The sequence below is a fragment of the Tamandua tetradactyla genome, chromosome 6, assembly GCF_023851605.1.
Source record: "Tamandua tetradactyla isolate mTamTet1 chromosome 6, mTamTet1.pri, whole genome shotgun sequence".
Lineage (NCBI taxonomy): Eukaryota > Metazoa > Chordata > Mammalia > Pilosa > Myrmecophagidae > Tamandua > Tamandua tetradactyla.
The window spans coordinates 48535145-48558152 of record NC_135332.1 but is presented as its reverse complement, the minus strand read 5'-3'; the positions used below and the strand labels follow the sequence as shown (position 1 = coordinate 48558152).

General features: G+C 36.2%; 1 protein-coding gene and 1 long non-coding RNA gene across 4 annotated transcripts in view; one reads left to right on the top strand and one right to left on the bottom strand.

The window, feature by feature from the left end:
* The window catches only part of MYO1D (myosin ID), a 389795-nt gene that overhangs the window by 250749 nt on the left and 116038 nt on the right, over positions 1-23008 (bottom strand). For all 3 annotated transcript variants that reach the window (XM_077165206.1, XM_077165205.1, XM_077165207.1), the window contains exons 11-14: positions 18280-18450; positions 13633-13703; positions 11711-11785; positions 5726-5858 (exon numbers count right to left, since the gene is read on the bottom strand). In XM_077165206.1, the coding sequence (XP_077021321.1) occupies positions 5726-5858; positions 11711-11785; positions 13633-13703; positions 18280-18450 (450 nt within the window). The remainder of the gene's footprint in view (positions 1-5725; positions 5859-11710; positions 11786-13632; positions 13704-18279; positions 18451-23008) is intronic.
* LOC143687843 (uncharacterized) lies at positions 7448-14171 on the top strand. Its single transcript, XR_013177704.1, has 3 exons — positions 7448-7695; positions 13908-13970; positions 14063-14171. It is a non-coding gene; the product is annotated as an uncharacterized LOC143687843 (long non-coding RNA).

The following is a 23008-nucleotide window of genomic DNA, read 5'->3' as shown; positions in this document are numbered from 1 at the left end:
CTGTTGATGGACATTTCGGCTGTTTCCATCTCGTGGCAACTGTAAATAATGCTGCTATAAACTTTGGTTCATTTGTGTCCTTGCCCTCGTGTCCTCTGAGTAGATAACTAGCAATGGTATTGCTGGATCATAATGCAATTCTATACATAACTTCCTGAGGAACTGCCAAACTGCCTTCCACAGTGGTTGTACCATTTGATATTTCCACCAACAGTGGATAAGCGTAGTCTTTCTCCACATCCTGTCCAGCACTTGTTGTTTTCTGTTTTTATTGATAATGGCCATTCTGGTGGGTGTGAGATGATATCTCATTGTGCTTTTTTTTTTCTTCCTAGTTTTTAAAAAATTTTTTTATTTTTTAAATTTTTTATTAATTAAAAAAAATACATGAAAGAAACACAAACATTCCCCACACATGCTCATTCTGCTCTACACATACACTCAGCAATTCACAATATCATCAATAGTTGCATATTCATCATCATAATCATTTCCCAGAACATTTGCATCAATTCAGAAAAAGAAATAAAAAGACAACAGAAAAATAAAACGAAAACAGAAAAAACAAAAAAATCATTGTGGTTTTGATTTGCATTTCCCTAATAGCCAGGGAAGTTCAGCATCTTTTCATGTGCCTTTTAGACATTTGCATTCCCTCTTCTGAGAAGTGTCTATTCATGTCTTTTGTCCATTTTTTAATTGTGTTGTCATTTTGTTGTTGAGTTGAACAATCTTTTTATATATTCTGGATACTAGACCCTTATCTGATATGTCATTTCCACATATTGTCTCCCATTGTGTTGGCTGCCTTTTTACTTTCTTGACAAAGTTGTTTGATGCACAAAAGTGTTTAATTTTGAGGAGTTCCCATTTATCTATTTCTTTTTCCAATGCTTGCGCATTGGGTGTAAGATCTAGGAAACTGCCTCCTATTACAAGTTTTATAAGATATTTCCCTACATTTTCTTCTAAAGGTTTTATGGTCTTAGCTCTAATGTTTAGGTCTTTGATCCATTTTGAGTTAATTTTTATATAAGGTGTGAAATATGGATCCTCTAGTTTTTATTTCTATTAAATGTATGGTTCCTTGCTCTTTGTCAATTTTCGGGCCCTTCATTTCTTGAATAATTCTTATTTTATAAACTGTTTTTGGTAATTTCAATGTTAGAAATTCTCATGAGTCTGAATCCTCTATTTGTTGTTTAGTTTGATTCTTTCATATAGTACCTTGCTTCTTTATGTGTTTAGTGATCATTTAATGTGAACTCATTTTTCCTAGAACTTTGTGGAAATTCTTTAATATCTGGTCTGAAGGTGGTTCCCTCAGGAAATAATTTGTGCTTGCTTCTACCAGATGTCTGGGGGGGGAATACCAATGCCAAACTACTTTAAACTGAACTGTTGGCTTTTCAGGCCACCCAAGTAGTGTGAAGTTGGGCTGGTTTACGATTACAAATTCTCAAGGGATAATCCCAATCCCCACCTTTGGTTTAGTGTCAAGATCTAAAATAGACAGCTTTTCTTACAGATAATAGGGTATTACTTCTAAGTCAGCCTTATGTTAAGAATGCAGCCCTTTGGAACCTGGCTGTTGTGGGAGTGTGCGGGTATGGAATCTCCTATTAGATACCTTATTTTGGGCTGGCTCTGGCCTTTAGTCAAGAGCCCAGCCTTGAAAAACTATTCTAAATAATCTGTTTCAACATATTTCCATTGCTGAAGCTAAAAACAGCTTTAGCTCTCTGTTTATTTCTCCCTTCATTCATTTAACTTTTACCTTCACTCAATCTCTGGCCTGCATGTTTCTTAGTTCCTTGTTAGTTTGTGGCTACAGTCAAGAAATTGATTTATATATTCTACCTAATGGTTTGGTTGTTTTCAGTTGGCTTTAGTGGACATCTAGTCACAATGTTGTCAGAAAATGCATTACTCGTGTATTTTTAAGGTCTTTACATCTGTGTTCTTAAGTAAAATCAATCTCTAATTTACCATTCTTGTATTGAACTTGTATTAAATATTAATCTCATAAAGGAAGTTCGGTAATGGCTTTTTCTCATCTTCCAAATGAGATGGCAGGGATAATTAGCAGAGATTATTGTAAATGACAGGGATTTACAAGCTCCTTGAAGATTTTATAAAACTTGCCTGTAAACCCTGATATACTTTGCTCAAGTTTGGGAAGCGCAGATTTCTGGTTAGTGATCCAAGTCTTTAAAGTTATTGATTTATTCAAGTTTTCTAATTCTTCTTGAGTTAATTTGATGATTATGTTTCTGGAAAACTATTTGTCTAAATTTTCCACTTCTTTGGCATATGGTTGTTCATTATAGTCTGATGTGTTTTAATTCTCCATAATATCTGAAGTTATATCCCTGTTTTCATTAATAATATTGTTTCTTTTTTCTTGGTCAGGTTTATTAGGTTTGTCTATTTGATTAACTTTTTGATCTTTTTATTATTTCAAATTTTTGATATTTAAAAATTATTTTCTTTTTTGTTTAGGTTTTCTTTGGGGTTCCTTTTCTAGCTTCTTGAGTTGATCTTAATTCATTTACTTTCATTCAGTCTCCCTTTTTTTTAAACAAAGGCATAGCAAATACATCACGAGGAAGATCACACAGCACTGATAAATTCTTTGTTGTGCAGTTCCAAATATTTTGTGATTTCCTCTTCAACCTAAGACTACAGCATTTTCAAAGTTCCCAAGAGCATTTTAAAACCTTTTCAATGTTGGTCTTTATTTTACCTTCACTGAAGATGGAGATGTGTTATTCTTTCAAAATGGCTGAGACTGCTTTGTGATTACGTGGTCAATTCTTGTAAATGGTCCATATAAACTTGAAAGGAATGTATATTTCTATTTCCTGGGCACAGGTCTTTTGATCTGTGAGACAAAGTTTAAATTTGGTTTTCAAAGCTTCTGTGTTCTTACTAATATTCTTGCCTGCTTGATCTATCAGTTTTTAGTACACCTGGGTAAAAAATTTCCCACTATGATTGTGGACTTGCCAGCTTTTTAATTTACTTCAAAATTCTTTTTTGCTTTATGGAATTCATATATAATCATGGCTACTGTTGGGTACTAGTTCAAAATGGTTTTATTTCCTTGAATATTTTTCGTTTATGATATATTTATCTGTATTAATACTTTTTATCTTAATTTCTATTTTCTTCAAATTAATATTGTTTTAATCTTTTTTGGGGGGGGTAGGTTGGCATATCATTTTTTACCTCTTTGCTTTTCATTTTTCTGCATACTGTTATTTAGGTGTGTCTCCTATAAGCAGCACATGGTTGGATTTCCCCCCATCTAATCTGTAATCCATTCACATTTGTCATAAATACCAATTATTTAGACTTATTTCTACCATACTAGTCTTATTCTTTATATATAACTTTGGGGTGGCAGTGGTGGTTCATGGTCCAGGAATCAAATCCAGATCCCCACATGTAAGGCGAGCATTCTACCACTAAACTCCCCGTGCACCCTATATATAACATTTTTTCTTTGCTTCTCTTCCCACCCACCCCTCTTCCTGACTTCTATTGGGCTGATACAGCTTTCTATATTTTCCCTCCTTGTTCTTCTGTATCCCCTCCACCCTTCTTTTGTGCGCTTCCTCCCACCCCACACATCCGTGGGCAGCTATAGCAGAGTCTGCTGTAGGCTAGGTGCCAGCCCCATAACCAGTATCTTTTCCTACTTTGAAACCGAATCCTTATTTCTAGCTAGGTATACTCCTGGCCGGAATAAAAATGTACTTCCCTGTTTCCCTGGTAACTAGGTGTAGCTGAAGTGCTGTGTGAGACTTCCAGGAAGTCTCTCTTTTTTTTTTTTTGAGTTAGACATGAATTTTATTGGGACTTAGAAGATTCTTCCCAATGGTGGCCAGTTGGTAAAGGGGAGTTAATTCTCCACAAAGCAGGGTGGGAGAATGTAAAGGCTTGTAATGGTTTAGGACAAGGATGTGAGAACAGTTTCAGCAGGGTGTTGTGATACAGGAGTTTGGAGGTTTATTATCAACAGTGATCAATGGAATGGAGTTTTTTTTAAATTTTAACTTTTTTTTATTAATTAAACAAATTAACAAAACATTAAGATATCATTCCATTCTACATATACAATCAGTAATTCTTAATATCATCACATAGTTGCATATTCATCATTTCTTAGAACATTTGCATCGATTTAGAAAAAGAAATAAAAAGACAACAGAAAAAGAAATAAAGTGATAATAGAGAAAAAAAAGATTATACATACCATACCCCTTACCCCTCACTTTCATTTACCACTAGCATTTCAAACTAAATTTATTTTAACATTTGTTAAAAAATGTTATGCTTAACATTTAAAAAGGAAGATGCTCCAGCTGTGATTCTGGACTAGGAGAATGGATGCCAATCAAAGGATGGCAGAGCAGAAAGACAGAAGGAACCTTGGTCTTTGATAACCTTGGGGCTGCTATACCAGCTTTTGGATACCTTCATCCATATACTTCTTTTACAGGATAGAGAAATGAACTTCCCGTTTAAGTAATTCAATTAGGGTCTTTAATAGCTGTACGCAATACCTGATACAGAAACCATAGATAGTTCTAGAATTTTAATTTTTTAAAAGGCACACTTAATCAATTTTCAAAACAACAAAATGATTATTTTCCAGCTAATTAAATAAGTCTACATTTTATAAATAAATATATTTTATATAATTCAATTTTGACTCTTGTGCCTCATACTTTCCTTCTAAGTCCACTTTTCTTCCTGTTGAATGAAACAGATTGAAGCTAACATGCAGAAAGAAGCCAAAACTAGGGTAAGAATTCTAATGGTATTCCAGTATTTAGTGTCCTTACCCCTGCCCTTCTGGAGATCTGATTATACAAACCAACAAATTCCACTTATTTGATGTCACTTGAGGCCAAACAATAAAAGAAATAGAAATAGAAATCTAATGAAGAGATTAGTTCTTGTGGCATTTGCCTAATTTATACACTGTGAAGGAATCAGAAACATAGAATAGATTTAAATTCTTAGAGAGGAAGTTGATTAAAAAAAAGTTAAGAAAATACACAGTGAAAACACCAGAAGAGAAAGATAAAAATGAACAAACTAAAAATAAGCAGTCCCAGAATGCTGCGTAATTTATCAAACTTGTCAACAGCAGCAGTTAAGAGTAGGGAGCTGTTCTTTAGGGGGAAAAAACAGACTTAAGTCACCAAACAGATAGTATTAGACTCCAAAGGAACAATAAGAAGCAGAAATAATTGTCAATAATACACTTTACATTCTATTTAAAACAGCCTGAGGACAATACTTAAATACTAAAGTTCCTCTTGAAACTTCCTCTGCCTTTGATCAATTTGCATTTGAATATAATATTTAGATGGTACATCACAATTAAACTCAATGATGTTTTTTTCGCCAGGTTCTGTCTTCAAAAGAGGGCTATACTTCATTATATGTATATTAAAAGCTCACTAAACCTCTCCCCTTGACCATTACACAACAGAAAATCCAAACAAAGGCATTCATCTAGGATACAATTATTTCGCCTAGCAAGTGGGAAAAAAAAAAAGGACAAAAGATTCTATTATAATATCCACTTCAAATATATATTCGTTGATTTGATTATCAATATCAAAAAGTAAATCATACATTCATTTTACATAACATTTCAAAAGGGAATCTATGAATTAAAGTGGTATTTATAAGAGAAAGTGGTTACCTTTGAGGCAAGGTTGTCTACCAGAGCAATCATAGAATTCTTAAACAAGGTGGCGGCAGTCAGAGGGCGTTTGGTCACCTCTGTAATGCTCAGTTTGCCTTCAGGCCACATATTCTTCAGCACCGGATTTGAACTGAGAACCACAGAAAAAGCAACTCAAATGTGACATTCAAATAAACCAAACGAGATTTGCTAAGCAATTCTGCTGACCTGTATTGTGGGAATCACAACAGTATTACTGACTAAACTCCCCATGCCTAACTGGAAAAACGATTCCAACCAGAAAATCATACTGAAAATATAATGACAGATACTGTACCACAGGTTTAGAAGATTTGCCCAAATTATATAGTACATTTAAAAAATTCCTTAAGAGCGGTGTAACGGTGGCTCAGTGGCAGAATTCTCACCTGCCATGTCAGAGACATAGGTTTGATTTCTGGAGCCTGCCCATACCAAGAAAAAAAAATTTTCTTTTGAGTGTCATCTATAGTATTATTACCTAGAACTCTCAAATGATTAACAGGACACAGTATACATGTAAAACAAATTTTTTGTGTATGGTGGTTATAGAAGGAGAACAAATCATTAGTAGAAAAATGATCCTCAATATCATGGCAGAAACCATAAAAGTGAAAGTTTCCTCTAATTGAAACAAATGATCATACAGAAAAGTAGCAAAAACCTAGTTCTTTCTAAAAATACAGATAGGGATACATAACAGCCATTTTTACATTGTCTTCTGGTAAATCCCCTTACTGCAGCTGAATTTATAAACACCTATATATATAGCATTGTAGAATATCTCATTCATATGACACTAAGACTGTAGCAGCCCAATTCTTAAAATGTATTTCAGGCTAATTTTCATGCTAAAAATTAATTATTTGGCTTTTGGAGATATTTTTAAAAAACATGTGGTGATCTCTCAACTATGATTTTCTTCCTGTTTCATTTTGGGAGCTTTTGATTTCAGAGTAATTGGAATTTAAAATATTGCTTTCTTCCTGGAAACTTTTCCCTTGCTGGAAAGTTATTTTTAAAAATAGGGTTGAAGAGAAAAAAGAGTTAACACAGACACTCTTTGATAATTATGCTTAGTACCGCCATCATTTTGTCCACTTTTCTTTCCCTGATTACATCAGAAAATGAGCTGGTTCCCAAAGCACCAGGCAGGGTTTTATATCTAGGTGTTCAAAATGATAACTGTGAAAGGAAAGAACAGATGACAAAAGGGTGAAGAAAATAAATAGTGACATGAGGATAGGCTGGGTCTGTGAATGAAGCCACAGCAATACTCATAACTTTTAAAAAAAATTTTTTTTACTCGTAACTCTTACTATCACCAGCAAGCAGGGCCAACTACCATCAAAAAGTGGCTATAAAACAATGCAGTTATCTGCGGTTTATGAAATCAGTTTTATTACTTTATAGTCTTATTCCATAATTTTACAGTTATGTATATTGTTTTTCCTTAACTTTTTCCATTCTTGTATTTAGCAGAGAATAATTTAAGGCAATGATTCTCAACTTTTAGTGCACACGATGCCTAGGACTTTTAATCTTTTTACCCTCTTGGGAAGACTATCCCTATTATGAAATGGATTTGTCTGCGCCTGATGTCATTAATCGTTGGATTTATCTAAGTTCCTTTGTTCTGATTCTGAGCTTAAAAGCAAAAAAAAGCATTCTGAATTCTACGGGTAATGTATTTCATTGTCAGTTAATAAGCTGGAATTCTCACTGCTATTTGACTTCCCAAGCAGATTTTCCTTCCTTAAGAAAAAATAGGCTATGTCATGCCAACATAAGTATTCCACTCCACGTGACTGTTAAATTTTCCACTGGAAATAAGTTCACAGGCTGCTTTGTTTCCGCACTGGTCCCACGAAGTTAGGTTACATGAGTCCACCACTAAAGATGGAGCTGCTCTCAGTGTTGAACCTCTGGGCCATGATAAATTCACGAAGGTAATGAATGTCACCTTGTGCAGCCTCTTGGTACATAGCCAGGCTTCCTTCCCCTGGCAGCAAAAGCTGACACTGTCACTGGCCAAGAGAGGCCTTTTTCCAGTTTGGGTTTTAACATTTTTTATACAGAGAAGCAATGCTAAATACTGTTATTTAGCCCTCAAAATGGGTGCATCTTATCTGATAAATCAAGCATAGGAATTCTTTTCCAAAAGTCTCTCTTCTCCATGGCCAATGCTCTTACAGTGATCTCTTCTCCCATTCCTATGTTTCTGTAACGTTCTGTTGATACCCTTCATCCTCACTCTTGGCGGCTTTGACATCCACACAGAAAAAACATTTTGTAGCAAACTTTTTTGAAATAATTGTTTAAGCACAATTTCTCCACATTCTCACCTTCCATATTCTCTTGTGCCCACTTCAGCCAGACTTTGTCCCCACCACTACACTGAAACCAATGTTGTCCAAGGGTCCAATTGACCTTCATGCTACCAAATTCAACGGTCAGTTTTGGTCCTCACATAACTCCTGCTTTTGACAGTGTTTGACATAGTTTCTCCTTAAAGGATTTTTTTTTTTCTTGAAAGAACACCAGGTTCTTGGTTTTCCCATTTCACTAGCACATTCAGTCTTCTTTGCTAGTTCTTCCTCTTTTTTCTTGACCTTTAAAACTGGAGTATCTCAGGGATTAGTTCTTGGATTTCTATTTTTTAATTTATGCTCAATTCCTAGATAACATTATCTAGTTTTATGACTTTAAATCCTGTCAATAATGAATTTATACCTCCAATACTCCTTTCCCCTGAATTCCAGATTCATAAAAACAATTACCTGTTTGATATTTCAACTGGATGTCTAATTGATACTTTCAATTGGATGTCCAATAAGTACCTTGGACATAACGTATCCAAAACTATCAATTTCCCCATCAAATTAGCTCCTCCTCTTGTCTTCCCCACATTGGCCATGACTTCTGCATTGCTCAGGAATTTTTTATTTCTGTCTTTCTCTCATGTAGCACATCTTATCCAACAGCAAATCTTGTTGGCTCTACCTGCAAAATATAACTCAATCTGACTATGTTTCATTTTCTCGATCACTCCAGCCACCAGAGTCTTGCCTAGATTACTGAACTTGTCTCCTTCTAACTGGTCCCCTATTTCAATTCTTGCCCTTTATAGAATGTGTTTTATAGAGCAGCACTGGTGATCTTTAGGCTCTGTTCATTTTCTTTATTCATTTTTCTTTCTGCTTCTTAAACTGGATAATCTAAATTGATTTATCTTTAAGTCTGCTGATTCTTCTATCTGCTCAGAAAAGCTGTAATGCCTCTAGTGATTTATTCATTTCTGTTAATCTTAACTTTCACCTAGAGAATTTCTATCTCTTTATTGATATTTTCTATTTGTTGAGACATTGTTTACCTGATTTTCTTTAGTTCTTTCTCCATTGTTTCCTTTAGTTCTTTAAGCATATTTAAAGCAGTTAATTTAAGGTCTTTGTCTAGTAAGTTCAAGGTGTGGGCTTTCTCAGTAGAAGTTTCTGTTAATTTCTTTTTTTTAACATTTTTAAAATTTGTACATTTAGTCACTATCATTATACACTCTAGGCATTCCTAGATTATACCATCTCAGTCTTCATCGTCTATCTTTCTTTCTGATTTCATTTGTGCTCCCAGCCCTCCTCCCTCTATCATTCTCACATTCAGCTTCTTTTTTTCTTATAAATGGGCTAAACTTTCTTGTTTCTTTGCATTCCTTGACTTTTTTTTTCGGTTGAAAATTAGACATTTTGAATATTATAATGTGCAACTCTGGAAATAAGATTCCTTCCTCCCCACCTCTAATGCCTATTACCGCTGGAAGACATCATCTGTTTGTTTAGTGACTTTTCTAAACTGATTTTGCAAAGTCTATATTTTTTGACATGTGTGGCCACTGAAGCTGCAGTTCTATTAGCATAGTGATCAGCTTGTGATTTGATAGAGATTTTCTTAAATTCCTAGACCAAAAACAAACATACAAAATCCCCCTCTCTCCCAGTCTTTCCAATTGGGCTTTGTGTGTGTGTTAAGCATACCTTTCACACTCAGCCAGGAAGTTTACAACTCTACTTTAGTCTTCACTTTCTGCTTGTGCAGAGTCTGAAGGTCAGCCAGAAGTAAGGGCTTAGGGCCTTCCCCAATCTTTTCTGAGCATGTGCCCAACTCTGGGCACACACATGGACTTCTAGATTCCCAGGAATATGAAGACGCTTTTCAAAGTATTTATTCCCCAAAGCATCTCATTCCCCAGCCTTTCCTTCCAAGCTTTTTGATGAGGCTATTGTTTGCCCCACCTGTTATCTCTTGCCCCAGATGGTAGCAAATATTACATTTGCGTTTAAATGTTTTTGACAAATGTCACCCTCCTCCCCAGATAGTCACTTCAGCTTTGGAGGAGTTCTGAATTAGGCAAAATAAGGGCAAACCCTTTGAGCCAATCCTTTGGGAGCCAGTAGACAAACAACCAGAATTCTTTGAGGAAAAGATCCATTCTTCTCCCTCCAGTATTAGGTATCTGTACTAAAAATGCAGGCTTTGTCTTCAAGGCCACCACTGAAGTGGGGAGCAGGGGATGGGACCTGGTTAAGTGAAAATCCACAAAGCTCTCTTACCAAGATTCAGCTGTTTTCTTGACTAAGAATTTCCTTGGTTTATGTAAGATTTTGATTAGTTTCCAGAGTTTCAAAAACATTGATTCTGACAATTTTTTAACTCTTTATTTTGAATTACAGATCCATAACTAGGAAATTGAAATTGGTATAATACACAGAGCTTATTCAGATTTTACCAGTTTTATATGTACTCACTTATGTGTGTATATGTGAATAATTTTATTCAGTTTTATTACACGTATATTGATACATTCACCAACATAATCAAAACACATAACTGTTCTACCATCACTGGGCTTTATTGTGTTATCTCTTTAAAACACCCCTACCCTCATCCCCCTACCTCTAACCCATGGAAACCACTAATCTGTCATCCATAACTATAATTTTGTTATTTAAAGAATATTATTTAAACAGAATCAAACAATATACGATGTTTTGAGATTGGCCTTTATCACTCAGTATAATTTCTTTGAGAGCCATCGAAGTTGTTACATGTATCAACAGCTCATTCATTTTTATTGCTTAGTTTTCCATGGTATCAGCTGAGTACAGTTTAACCATTCATCTACTGAGGGATACTAGGGTTGCTTCAGTTTTGGGTGATTACAAATAGAGCTGCTCTGAGATAAACAACCAAGTATGCAATTATTTGTTGCTTTTGTGGAGGAACAGACTTTTGGAGTTTTCTATTCCACCATGGTCACTGATGTCAGCACTCAATAACTTTGTGATGACCAATGAACTGGTTGAAGAGACTAAATAAGTAAGTGAATACAGTCTCTAATCTATAAGAAGAAGCTGGCCAAGATTACTCTTTCTTCCTCATGGACCTTTTCCCAAAGCATTACATATTGGGTTTAAATTTGCTAGCATTTGCTTATTTGTATTTGCATTTCGTATTTGGGTTTCTGAAAAGATTCCATCTGCAGTCAGGATTTATCATCACTGTCACTTGATACCACTTTGATATCAAAGTGCTCTCTTAGTTGGGGGCAATGACACTATCGTGAGTCTGTAAGGCTTTCAGCTATGCCAGCATTCATGGGACACCATTTCCCATCTCCACTAGCCTGGTTTGGGGACTGCTAAGTATACTGGTAGGGAGGTCAGATGAGTGACAGAAGTGAACAGAGAAACTGAGACAATCCAAGGGAAATAAAGAAAAAACATATCAGTAGCAGTAAGTTTATAGACTATATAATCATAAAGTTATATACTATTTCATTTATTAAGTTATTCAAACAGAACTAAAAAATTTGCCAGAAGCTTACACTGTCATAAAAATTATGTGTAAATATATTATGCAACAATGTCAGATAATTTAATGTAAAATTAATTAACAAAATTTCAATTTTACCTGTTGTACATGAGGCGCTTGAAATCCTGAAATAAGGTGTCTTTGTTTTTGTCAATAAAACCAATGACAGAATAGCTGATAGGAAAAAAAGAAAACATGCATTATTCACCAAACAAAAGCTACACTGAAGCTTTTCTAGGAATCTATAAGCATTTTCAGGATTAATTTTGCAATTAATAATCTATAAAGCTTATATTGTCCTCCTTGTTCTGTTAGAGGATACTAAATTTACCTACTAAATAAGATGACTCTGTTTCTATTACTCTGAAGGAGAAAACATCAGTACCATCATCATGAAGAAGAATCACCATTTTCTAGTGTTTCATTGCTTAACACTAGAGGAGGGTAGTTAACCTTGTGTGAGGAGTGTAGAGGAGTCTTGCCTGAGGAAATAATGCCCAAGTTAAGTCTTAAAATTTAAAAGAAAAAAAAAAAGAGGTTAGTCAGGTGGAACAAACAAACAAAGTATGTTTGTTCCAGGCCAAAGAAGGTGACTTTTAAAAAGTTAGGAATACTGGACGTTAAATACAGCTAAGATTAAAAACAAAACAGAACCGTACAGAAACCATCTGTAGGGGGTCAAGTGACTTGTCTAAGATTCACTCAGTGTGCTCAGTGTGGGTTAAAAGAAACCAGGAGAAACGGCAAGGGATAGAAGATCTGCATAAGCAGAGAAGAGAGGAGGGCAGAACCCACAAGGTAAGGGACTGAAGGAAGGGGCTGAAGTAGGCATACACATGGTGCTTTCAGGGGAAAGTGAGGGGGCCAGAATTCCTGGCTTACAGGAAGGGAAATAAGTGTAGTCGTGAAAGCCCAGCTAAGACCGCAGGTGCTGAGAAAGGTGGGTTACAGGAACCGCACTGCTGCAGGGCCGGGCACGGCTGAGGGAGCTATGGCACAGACACACAGACGAGGACGAGGCAGTGTGACCGTGCAGGATGCAGTCGCAAGCCTGGAGTCATCAGGAGCTGGGAAAGGCCAGGCAGGTTCTCATCGAGAGGCTCCAGAGGGGCTGCGGCCTTATTGACACCTTGCTTTCAAACTTCCCAACTCCAGAATGCGAAGAAACAAATTTCTGTTCTTTCAAGCCACCAGGTCATGGTAATTGTTACAGCAGGCCTAGGAAACTAAGACTCTCAGGTAATTCTAATTTTTTGGCTGTATTTTCTTAGCAATTTTCTAGTTTCACTGTACTATAGTCATAAAACACGGCTTGTAAGAATTTTACTTTTTCACTTGAAAAATAATATCATAAAACTGTTTTTTGCTTATGCAGTTACTCCACTACTTGTAGCTCATCACGTACAGCAGTGATCGCTCACCTCTGGGCCCTTGTGCTGCTGTCTCTGCTGCTCAGAATGCCTAATTCCTTCACCTGACTGACCTTTTTTTTTTCTTCTTTTAACTTTTAAGACTCAACTTGGGCATCATTTCCTCAGGCAAGACTCCCCTATACTCCTCACACAGGGTTAACTACCCCTCCTCAGTACTCTCATACTGCCTTGCGCATTTCTGGTTTAACCCTTTCTACTCTCCAGTATAATAACTTTTGATGAATCTGCCTGTATCCCCCACTAAATTGTTAGTTTCTTCAGGGTAAGATCCATCTTATTCCTCTTTCTATCCTACTTCTTAACATACTTTCATGACTTATTTATCCAGCAATCAATTTTTATTGAGTACCCATGTGCCAGGAACTGTGCCTGGGAACATTGTGTGTGCTCAGGAAGTATTTGAAAAAGAAGCTGTGCCTACTGAAAAAAAAAAAACAAAACACCACCAAAGAGATTAAAATATATTGACGTGCAAAATGACTGAAAAAAATGCACATGTATGGGAAAGCAACATATTTGCTCTACTGATATTTTCTGAAGTAAGGTTTACGCACATCATCATATTAGGCACCCAATTAAGATACTCACACCACATCACCCGCATAATGTCGAATTCGAAAATCTCGATCAAATTCCAGGATTTTGTCTGAGGCACAGAGCTGAGAAACCAAGGAGATTATTTCAGAAACAGATATTTTAGCTTTTCTAAAAATATATTCCAACTCAAAATAAGATGATAATGTCAGAAGCAATGATATCATTATGAATGACATCATATTTATGGATTTATGGGCTTGATTTTCATATGTCTTCTGTGGTAAAGACGGTGCGCTTCCAGCAGAAATCTGTTTCTCTCCTTCCAGGGCGCACAGCTAGACTGCATTTTCCAGCCACCCATGCAGCTGGATACGGTCAAGGGACCTCTGGTGAGCAAAAGTGAAGTATGTTTGTTCCAGGCCAAAGCTCAGAAGCAATTGGTGACCCCCCCCCCCCACGCTCTCCTTTTCCCTCCCAACAGCTGGATACAGAGAACAGACGCTAAGGGATGGAAGAGTCAGAAGATAGAGGCCCAGGTACCTGAGAGAGACACAGACTCCTATTGTCTTTTAACATTAAATCTTGGTTGCTGATTTTTTTTTTTCTTAACCTTTTATTTGAAATAATTTCAAGCTTACAGGATGGTTGCAAAAATTATACAAAACCCATACAGGGAACTGTAACATACCCTCACTCAGAGCAAAGATCGCCTGATTTTAACATTTTGCCATCTTATTCTATCTATCCATTTATTGATCTATTTATCTGATTGCCCATCCCTCCATTTTCTGAATTGGTTGCTATCTTAATGCAGCACAGCCTACTCTGATTAATATGGTTTATTTCCTCTTATTATTCCTCCTTTTAAGGTGGACCATAATTATTCTAATTGAATACCTTCCATTTCATTCAATCCTCACACCTGATATTTATGGTAAGTTTTGTAATCTCTCTCTTACACACATTGGACCTAAAACTCAAAGGTCAGGCAACTGGCCCAAGATAACACGGGTAGTCAGTGGGAACTCTAAGAACAATTCTTGGGACTGACTGCAATATCTGTGATTCCTCGGACAGTGGGCACCCAGCTCAAGTCTATCATTGCATGGGCCAATATTCTGCAACTCTTTGTCACTAAAGGGGGATACGTTATGAAAAGATGATTTGTATGGTCCTGGTGGTCTACAAAACTTTCTGAAATTTTTCTTGACATAGTAAAATTGCAGTAAGTTTGCCTGTAACCTTGTCACAGGTGAACTCTGGAAAGGATCACTTGATAAGCTATAGGTTCTAAAGCTAACATCTAAAGATCCACAAAACACCAAGTGCAGATACATACAAAAACCAATCAGGGTAGTAGAATGCTCGCCTTTCATGCGGGAAACCCAGGTTCAATTCCCAGACCATGCACCCCACCCCCCACCCCCCAAAAAAAAGCAATTAAAAAAAGCCAATTAGGAGTATCAGTGGCAGGGAGAGTTGTAATACAGTCGAGAGGCTACTCTGGAGGTTGCTCTTATGCAAGCTTCAGTCAGATATTGCTACATATCATAACCTCTCAAACCCCAACCAAGACCATTCCAGCCAATCCTAAAGAACACCTAGGGCAATATATAAGATTCCACAAGGATACCATGCACTAGAGCAACTTTCCAGAAACCTACAACCTCCAGATGGGTCCCCTGTCCATATAAGTCCTGAAACCAAGAGGGCTCAGCCTCTCCAGAACATCAGATAGTTTCATCTCCCTACTTAATATTACTGACAGACACTTCCAATGCAAGAAGTTAGAATGACCATAGTCCAACCACCTCTAAAGAGCAGAATAAAAAGATCAAAGGTGACGGTGGAGTTATACAGAGAAGACAGGATTTAACAAATGAGTATGATTGCTGAATCATTAAATTGTTATCTCTTTTAATTTCCAGTATCCTAGAGGAGCTAGAAGTAAAAACCTAAAATTGTGGAACTGTAGCCCATGTCAAACTCTGGAATCTGCTCTACAGTTAATTTTGGTTCTATGCTTTGAAATTTATTGCTGCTTTGTATATATGCTATTTTTCACACACAAAAAGTCAATTGTAATGATAAAAAAAGTATTTATGCCTTCTAACCTCCTATGTTCTGGAGCAGCTAGAAGGAAAAATCTGAGAGGATTGTATGGTAGCCCATGACAAACTCTGGGATCCGTCTTGTAACTACTTTTTGAAGAGTGCTTTGAAAATTATTGCTTTTTTATTTCTTTGCTTTGTATATATGTTATATTGTACAATAAAAAAGCTGTTAAAAAAACCAATTAGGTTTTACTGTTAGATAACAAATAGACCTAATAGGATAGTGGGTTCTACACAGGTAAATAGATTCTCAATGGAATAATTAGTCTCCTAATTCAACAAGTGATAATTATGGGAAACTAGAATTAGCCTTTGGAAGTTCAAATCTTGGCTCTACTATTTATCTTCTCTCTCTGTCTCCTTTAATGATTACTCATCTTGAAGAGTTGTTTTGAGGATTAAATGAACTATGTAGGTCAAAGCTTCTAACATAAAGAGGAGGCTCCAAAATATTTAATTTCTTTTCTTTCTTTCTCTTGTATTAAACAATTTCACAAAAACTGTGCATTTAAAAAAACCTCTCAAGGGAAAGACCCAAGAGACATTTCACACTAAGTGAATATTCTTATGTTTAGATACTGCAGTCTCAGCTGATCTGAACATGAAAGGTTTTAGATTTTTCTTTACTTTTCTTTTTTACCAACTTTTATGTTAATGTTTTAAATAGTAATTTCATGGTTTATTGGATCATTTGCATGCCTCTCCACGATAGCTTGAATGCAAAACAGTTTAGCCCCTAAATGATATTACTATTATGAGCCAGAAATCTCTTTTTTTACCGTATTAATAACTCTAGTTAATCAGTTAACAGTAATAAATGAGGGTACCTGGCTCAACATACAGAAAAAAAAGCACTGTTTAACAGAAAACTTCACAGAAATTAAAATACTCTAATAGCTTGGTTATCTCATTTTTTTCCTTTATTAGACAAACAGTCTGGTGAGGGATCAGGGGAAACACACTTTAAAATTCCCATTTCTAAAGATAAATAACTGTTTAGCACTTCCTACCAAATCAACAGCAACTACTTAAAAGTACTATGCATAGTTGCTACCTTAAGAAGCTTTCAAAATATTTGAAAGAAGTTAATTCAGGTCTATGAATGACCAAGGTGAAAGGTATCAAAATGAGATGAATTTGGTGTTTCATGTGGGACTCACAGTTATTTATATACATGAAGTAGAGCCTTGCATGTGTTAGTTTAAAATTCAATATCCTGTGAGGTTTGTTTGATATGATCTTGACGAATTCAATTCAAAAAACACTGATTGAGTGCCTACCATGTGAGGCACTAGGTGAGTTTCTAACACCTGAACTGCGTTTATAAAAAACATTCATAAACTATCCTATCAAAGGCAGGACATTTGGCCAAATAATAATATCATTCTTCATAATTTAAGTTGCTTCTGATTTCACCCATTGCTCTGTCCCTAGCACCTAAAGACCGTACCTGGTAAATAAGAGGCACACGTTAAGAATTTGTGGTATAAATGAGAAAGAACTGCAAGAATACCTCTACCTGGAGCTCTAATGTCAAGATCAGATCTAGTACTCTAAAATCAACTTGTAGCAGGGCTACAAGTCAATCTTCAGTAACAGACTGATGAGAACAGTTCATAAATGAACTGACCTAAAATAAATATCAACCAGTAATCTATCTCTTGGTCGTCTGTGCTTTATCTAGCTTATTGTGGAAATCTCCCTATTCTCATTATATAATTTCAAAGGAGATAGTGTTAGAAAATAGATTTATTCATGCTAAAAGTGGCAGTGGATCACAGATTCGTACAAGAAGCAGTGATGTCCATCACTTTACTGAAGTGAAGGAGGAAGGGGCCTGTTTCTCTTTCAGCTTGTGGCCTGTATTTGTAGGGAAGACTCGGGGTGATGAAGATGTGTCCCTTCTCTTACACACAGACTCCTTTAACAAACACTGATGGCAAACATCTGTACACAAGGCACAGCACAAAGGTCTGAGCTGAAAACCACAACTGCCACCAATTATAGAAGTGTAATCTCTTCATGGCATTCGTTTTTGGAATGTGGGGAAAAAAAAGGAGTAAAAAGGACACCCATTCATTTAGGGAATGAGTTTCACTGTATGGCAAAAGGACAATGATTTCTGGCTTTAGGAAGGTCGCATAGTCTGTAGAACTCTGGCAGAGCACACACCACATTTTGTAACAAGTTAGGATGAACAGGAAAAATTCAAGGACAAAAGCTCTTTTCAATGCAGGAGTTATCAGATGCAGAAGTAAATTTCTAGCACATTAACAAGGACTCTGTACCTATTGGTTATAAATGACATCATGCTTTCTAAAGAATCCTTCATTTTTTCCTATTTCTCACAAATTGAATAGTCTGGAGCTCCCTCTCCTGGATATTTTGATTTTAACAATCTCGTCATCCCCTAAGTTAGAGAGACAGAGTTTATCCACAGCAGTAGACCATTTAATGGATGTTTAGGGCCTTCTTTCTTAACCGAGCAGGCGTTCTTTTAACTCAACATATAGTCATTTGACTCTGTGAAACAACGAGGAAAATGTTTCAAATCAAAATGAGAGAAAATTCTCAAACACACTACCTTTCGGCTGGAGAAATGACCATGTTTGCCCAGTTTGCTGTTAAGTGCTTCGAGGAACATCTCATCGGTGACCTTGCCGACATTCACGCAGGCGTCGTCCAGCACCGCGATGATGCCCCGGTGCTGCTGCTCCACCAGCTCCACGATGACCTGGTTGTTGAAGTAATCAATCTGCAGGACATGCGCAATGGAGCAATTTCAGAAAGAACAGAGGCCAGGGCAGGTCAAACACCAACGCCTCCATCTGCAGCTGGAGTTTAGGTGGACTTGATGTCAAATACGCTAATTACGCTAATGAGATATAACATTAAAACGTGCACTCAGTCTCACGGAAGTTTATTTTTTCATTTCTTTGTTGACTTAATATCACGGAACACTTGTTCTTAGAGGAGTGTAACCCAAAGCAAAAATAAAAGGAAGACAAGGTGTCTTCTATCACTAACTCCTGCTTCCAGACCCCACACCTGGCCTACTCCTTCATACCTTCAATCTATCTGCTATTAACCACAAAATGCAGCTTCAACTAAATAGCAACAGATAATCTTAAGGTGTTTTTTTCTATATTATTTGAAAATGAGGTTAAGGTGTTATACAGAATTTGCATTTTAGTTATGCGACTTTGGATTACTAAAAAACAAAGGAGTTTCTCTAGTGTCTTCGAAGTTAAAGAGCATATATACCTCTAAGAGTTTTGACATTTTCTGTATATAACAATTTAATTCTGAGATATAAATATGCATAAACAATAAGAATAAACTTTTCATTTACTTCCAATGGCTGAAAGCAGTTATAAACAGCTTCTTGCTTTTTAGCAATTTTAATGCGTAAGAGGTACGTGCAGAAATCCTCTTCTACCTTTATTTATTCTAATAGCCTGTAGTATCGCTGTCACCATACACAGAGCACACATAATCCTAAGGCAAGCTGTATGTTATTTGAAGATGGATAGCTTAGAGAGCATACATTAAGCCTTTTATGTTCATGTGTTTCATCTCATTTAGGAGGTATCTAAACTGAGAGCTGGCTCCAATACCTTCTGTTAGATCACGTACTCCTGTTTCAAGCTATTTAAATGCCAAGGAGCTATGCATTTATTTGTCTTGGCTTTTAGCTCCATTCCTAATCTTCCATGTCCTCTTCTGTATTACATGCACTGAAAGCCTGCAAACTCGGTGACTTTTACTTTCTTTCTGGTTTGCCTAAATAGGTGGTTCTCAACTGGGGGTGATTTCCCCATCCCCAGGGAACATTTGGCAATATCTGAAGATATTTTTTATTGTCATTACTAGAGGAGTGCTAATGGTATCCAGTGGGTGAGGCCAAGGATGCACTAAACATTCTACAATGCACAAGAAAAACTCCCAATCAACACATTACTGGTTCAAAGTGTTACTAATCCTGAGATTGAAAAATCCTGCTCTGAACGCTAACTTTTATTGTGGGCACTTGTTACATTTCTAATCAGACATAAAATGTATTTCCATCTTTGGAAACAATATCCTTAAAATATTCAAAAGGCAGGCATGCTATGATTAATTAACAGCTAACATCTTAGATGTTGGGAGTATGGGGTGAGGAATAAAAGACAAAGGCTTTTGTCCTAGAGACAAAGGAATTAAGTTCCCTTTAAAATTCCAATTGGTCATTGATGACAATTTCAGTAACTTTTTAGTTTATAAGTTTAATTCTGCTGCAAACTTTGCTTAAAGCAGTGGTCTTTACACTCTGTTCTCTAGCAACCTGGCATTCCCTAGAGGTATCTTAGAGCATAGAGAGGGGAAAGGAAAGATGTAACTGGATGGAACGGGGGATAAGGCTCTGGGATTCCCATTTCCACTCTAAATAGAGCAGTGCTTGAGAATCAAGTTCTTAAGAGCTAAAAATGGTCTGTAAACTAGAACATCAAAAGCCTTTAAAATGGAATAAATGAGAGATAACTGGACACTACGAACCTCCTGGTGGTCATTCACATACCACCTATGAAAGAGAATGACAGAAAAACAATGAAACTGAACCCAGCTGAGACTCTACCTCTAGCAACCAATACATTGGAAATACAAGGGAAAGAGAAATATATTAGATGATGCTTTCCACACTGTTGGAGACTCTACTGAATAAATGACTCATTCCCTTCCATAAAAGATTGCAAGGAGAAAAAAGGGGGGTGGAGGAGGGAAGGATGGAGGGGGAAATCTACAGATAAACTAGAGACCTATCAACCAATCATAGTGTACAAACCTTATTTGGATCCCAATTCAAACAAACTGTAAAACAAAACAAAACAAAAAACCAACTACAAGACAGTGAAGAAATGTGAACACTTAATGGCTATATGATGATATTAATTATATAATATATAATTAATTAATATATAATTATTGATTATTTTTAGGTGTGATAATAGTATTGTGGTTACAGTTTTTGTAAAAGTCTTTACTGAAATGTTTACAGTTGAATTAAAGTGATATCTTAGATTTGCTTAAAATTATCTAGAGGCAGGTAGATAATGTGCAGATGACATGACTTGCCATTCACTGATAACTGTTAAAGCTGAGTGATGGGCATATGGGGTCTATTATAATATGTTTTCTGCTTCTCTCTATGTTTGAAATTTTCCATAATAAAAAACTGAAAGAAATTAATTATTATAGTCAGAATTCTGGGGTTTTTAAAGGAATGCTTGCCCAGGATAGAGACTATAATTTTGAGGAGACTTGGCATTGTAGTTAATAACCTTTCTCTTGGGGTTAGCATTCTGTTCCTTCTAGGATACTTTCTGTTAATTTATTTAGCTGAGAGTTTTACATTTTTAGAGCTGTTCATCTTTTTTCAGATATTTGAAATAGTTTACTGCAATTGCTGACTTTTCTCTTCATCAACTATGCCTGTAGAATTTAATACTCTAATTGTTAAAGGATATTTTTCATCAGTACCCCTGAATCACATATGAATAACAAGTTTTTTTTTTTTTTTTTTTTTTTACATGGGCAGGCACCGGGAATCGAACCCGGGTCTCTGGCATGGCAGGCAAGCATTCTTGCCTACTGAGCCACTGTGGCCCGCCCAAGTAACAAGTTTTAAGATTAAATTTGCTATCAAAATCTAAGCTTCAGCAATAGCTGTTTATGACATTATATCACAAAATATTCAAGAAAGCTGCATATAAACTTAATTGAATTGAATCACCTTTTTAAAGTGCTATGAGAGTTCATTATTTAAATCAAAACTGTAAGTAATCTTATTATAAAGTAAATGACAACCTTCCGGTTTACTTATAAATAGGTAAAAATTTTACTGATATACAAAATTTTATTTAACACATGATGGAAAGCAAAGATGGAATTTGAGGCAGAAAAGCTATGCATCATTTCATTGCCTCCTTTTTCTGAATGAGAAAAGATTAAAAAGTAGGAAGGCAAGAAAATATAAAAGAAACAAATAGAGCATTTCAAATAACTTCTTACTACTGAAGAATAATTTATGTGGAATATTAAAAAGTAAATATTAATTTCAATTATTTTTATTGCCTGTACTACTTGACAAGAAGACAGTTTTATAAACACAGAAACTTAAACATATTTGCATTTTTCAGTTAGTTCTCAAAAGTGTTTAAAAACACAAATTTAAAAGAAAAATTACTAGTTCTCATTTCTATTATAAGCGGGTCTAATTGTAGGGAAGGAGAAAGCCAGATGAGTCATCCTTTTTAGCTATGCTCTCTGGGGTGTGTACCCTGGACCAGTCATACTTTCTGGCTAAATCTTACCAGACTAGTTTGACTCTGAAAAGTAAAAAGTTGATAAAAAGCCATGAGAAGAGAAGTGATAACTGACATGTGATACAAAGGAAAGTAAATAGAGAGGAATATTAATACGGGTGTTTTAATGTGTGGGTCTAAATGAATAGGAACAGCACTAACTAAAGACAATAAAATGTGATTTAATTTAAAAAGTAGATGAGGAAGAAAAGAATGAAAAATGTGTTGGGGGTACATGGGTAGTTCAGTGGTTAGAATGCCTGCCTTCTATGTGGGAGACCCGGGCTCATTTCCTGGTCCATGCACCCACCCCCCCAAAAAAGAATGTGGTAGTTTGGCGGTTGTATGTACCCCCAAAAGGATCATGTTCTTTTTACATATTCCTGTGGGTGGTGACCTATTGTAGCAGGGACCTTCTGAGTCAGTCATTTCAATTGAGACGAAAGCCGCCTCATTCACAATGGGTCTTAATCCTTTACTGGAGTCCTTTTTAAGAGGATAAAGGACACACAGAAGTCCCAAAGAAGCTCATGGAAGCTACAAGGACACCCCCCCAAAAACTGTGAGAGACAGCCACTGAAGCCAGAAGCTGGAAGCAACAAAATCTGGGAGAAAAGGACCAGCAGACATTGCCATGTGCCTTGCAGAGGAGCCCAAGCTTGCTGGTAATGGGTCTTCAGAGAAGGTATCGTCTTGTTGATGCCTTAATTTGGGCATTTTCTATCAACTTGTAAGATGATAAAATCCTATTACAAAATGGACTGGATAAAAGCCAGCCCATTTCTGGTATACTGCATTTCATCAGCTTTAGCAAACCAGAGCAAGGAAGGAGAAGAAACTAAATCTGGAAGCAAAATTTAGTCAATTTAAGGCAAAAATTCTCCTGAATATTTTATACATGACCTTAAATTCTAATGGATAGATACAAACCAGAAAACCCATGTGGTATCCCCCAGGAAATGAAAATGTTAA